This window comes from Somniosus microcephalus, chromosome 6 (assembly GCF_052327205.1).
Source record: "Somniosus microcephalus isolate GS21.2 chromosome 6, FLI_Smic_1.0, whole genome shotgun sequence".
Lineage (NCBI taxonomy): Eukaryota > Metazoa > Chordata > Chondrichthyes > Squaliformes > Somniosidae > Somniosus > Somniosus microcephalus.
The window spans coordinates 94,402,161-94,403,914 of record NC_140992.1 but is presented as its reverse complement, the minus strand read 5'-3'; the positions used below and the strand labels follow the sequence as shown (position 1 = coordinate 94,403,914).

Sequence of the window (1,754 nt, the reverse complement as noted above, 5' to 3'; positions counted from 1 at the left end):
CTGGCCGCTAAAGTTAGCGCCCCAAAATGGTCGATACTGAATTTTTCCCCCAAAGACTTGAGAGGAAAGCACCAGCCTGTCAATGAGGGTGCAAAGTAGATCAGGAGTGAAATAGCATAATTGTAGGCAAGAAGGGAAACAAAAGAGTAGAAAGGGACACAGTTCATTCTCAATTAAATGTTTAAATTGACGTTATATATGAAGACTTTCTTTTGGCTACAGCTGCACCCCTAGATGCAGTGTTTTCCACTTCCAGCCCCACTGAAATGGTCCAAAATCGGGCAGTAAAATGGACAAAAACCAAGGCCAGAATGTCTGGAGCACGGCCACATCATTTGCAGGAAATTACAGAAGATGATTATTCCAAAGTGCGCAGTTATTTCTTTATTACCGATATTGCGCCGTATTAAAGCACTTCCTAAATTATTAATAACATTTGGTTGGAGCCATTTAAGGAAGTTGTTTACAATCACGTGGCAAATAGATTGCTCAATGCTGCAGTTCCATCAAAGTGCCTGAAACTAAGAGTGATACTGAAACCAGCTTGTTTACCATAGACTTCGAGAACTACCGAGGAGAGACAGCAGCTTGCAAAGTCGCTGAGACGGTGCAATGGGGGAAAGCTACAAAGTGATTGTGGTGTGGATGAAAGGGGAAAAAATTACTGTTGATGTTTCACAGTCAGAGACAGAATTCAATGAGATGAATATCCTGAAGTTCAAGGAGAAATTGACTGAGAAGATTGTAGGATTTTCAGGTACGTGGGTAACAAGTGCCATATGACTAAGGAATGGCCTTCTGAAATTAATCTGATGAAAATCGGGTGGGCAATCCGCTCCGGCAGGTGATGGAAGTTGAAAATTGCCCCCCAGATGTTCTGTACACCTAATGGGAGAGTGGCTGTGTGTATCACAGCAGAACTGCATTATGCTGATATTGAAATCAATAGGGTTTAACCCTAACTTTGGAATTCAGCTTTCTGGAGGTGATGCTGGGTCTAAATGTATTTAATCCTAAAATCAGAAGAGTTATTAATGATGGTATTTAGGATGCGTTTGCGGTTCTGTTTAGGCTTGTTTTTTTCTCAGTTTCTCTCTCTTTTTTCTGTTTTAGCCAGCGCAGAGGATCTGCGCCTACTTTTTGCCAACAAGCTACTGGAAGATGAAAAGAAATTCTCTGATTACCAGCTCAGGGATAAATCCACAATAATACATCTGCCTGGAGGAGGGGAACCTGTACCTGAACCTAAACCTAAACCTAAACCCCAATGTGCATTGTTCTAAATTTTACGGATAAAAGCAAACATTAAAGTAAATTTTGCATAATATGTTCCTGGGCAATAACTTTATTTTCCTACATCATTACTAATAAGTATTATAATTAAAAGATCATACAGTGACGTGGGACACTTACAGGGTTGCTTTACAATAGGACCATGTGGAATTATAATTAATGTCCTCAATAACTTGGTTGTGCAGGAGCAGGTGAAATGAATGGATATTGAGGTGGATAATTATGACTGTAATCATTAAAACACCTCGGTCTGGAGTTTCCGCTCGATTGCGGTGGTTTTTTCGGCTCAATTCCCCCAATATCAGCGCAAAAGTTTGCGGAATGTTAAGCGGAAATTGCATTAAGCGCAAATCGTATTTCCGCGATCTTTTGCGCTAGTTTTAAAAACATCGCGCTAGAAGCAGGCCCCGCCCACAAAACTGGCCACGCCCCCCCGGGGTGAATTAATCACCATTGGGAGT

General features: G+C 41.3%; 1 protein-coding gene across 1 annotated transcript; it reads left to right on the top strand.

The window, feature by feature from the left end:
• The first annotated feature begins 539 nt into the window (after window positions 1–539).
• On the top strand, window positions 540–1,327 carry LOC147115905 (uncharacterized). The gene is made up of 2 exons (XM_085989464.1): window positions 540–757; window positions 1,114–1,327. Exons 1-2 carry the CDS (start codon window positions 613–615, stop codon window positions 1,281–1,283), a joined length of 315 nt encoding a protein of 104 aa, XP_085845590.1. The 5' UTR covers window positions 540–612; the 3' UTR covers window positions 1,284–1,327.
• Window positions 1,328–1,754: the final 427 nt, after the last annotated feature.

Bases quoted from the DNA above. Each gene is read 5' to 3' on its own strand.
- LOC147115905 (XM_085989464.1), top strand. From the start codon at position 613: ATGGGGGAAAGCTACAAAGTGATTGTGGTGTGGATGAAAGGGGAAAAA. The intron at 758-1,113 runs GTACGTGGGTAA...TTTCTGTTTTAG, and splicing joins GAAGATTGTAGGATTTTCAG to CCAGCGCAGAGGATCTGCGC.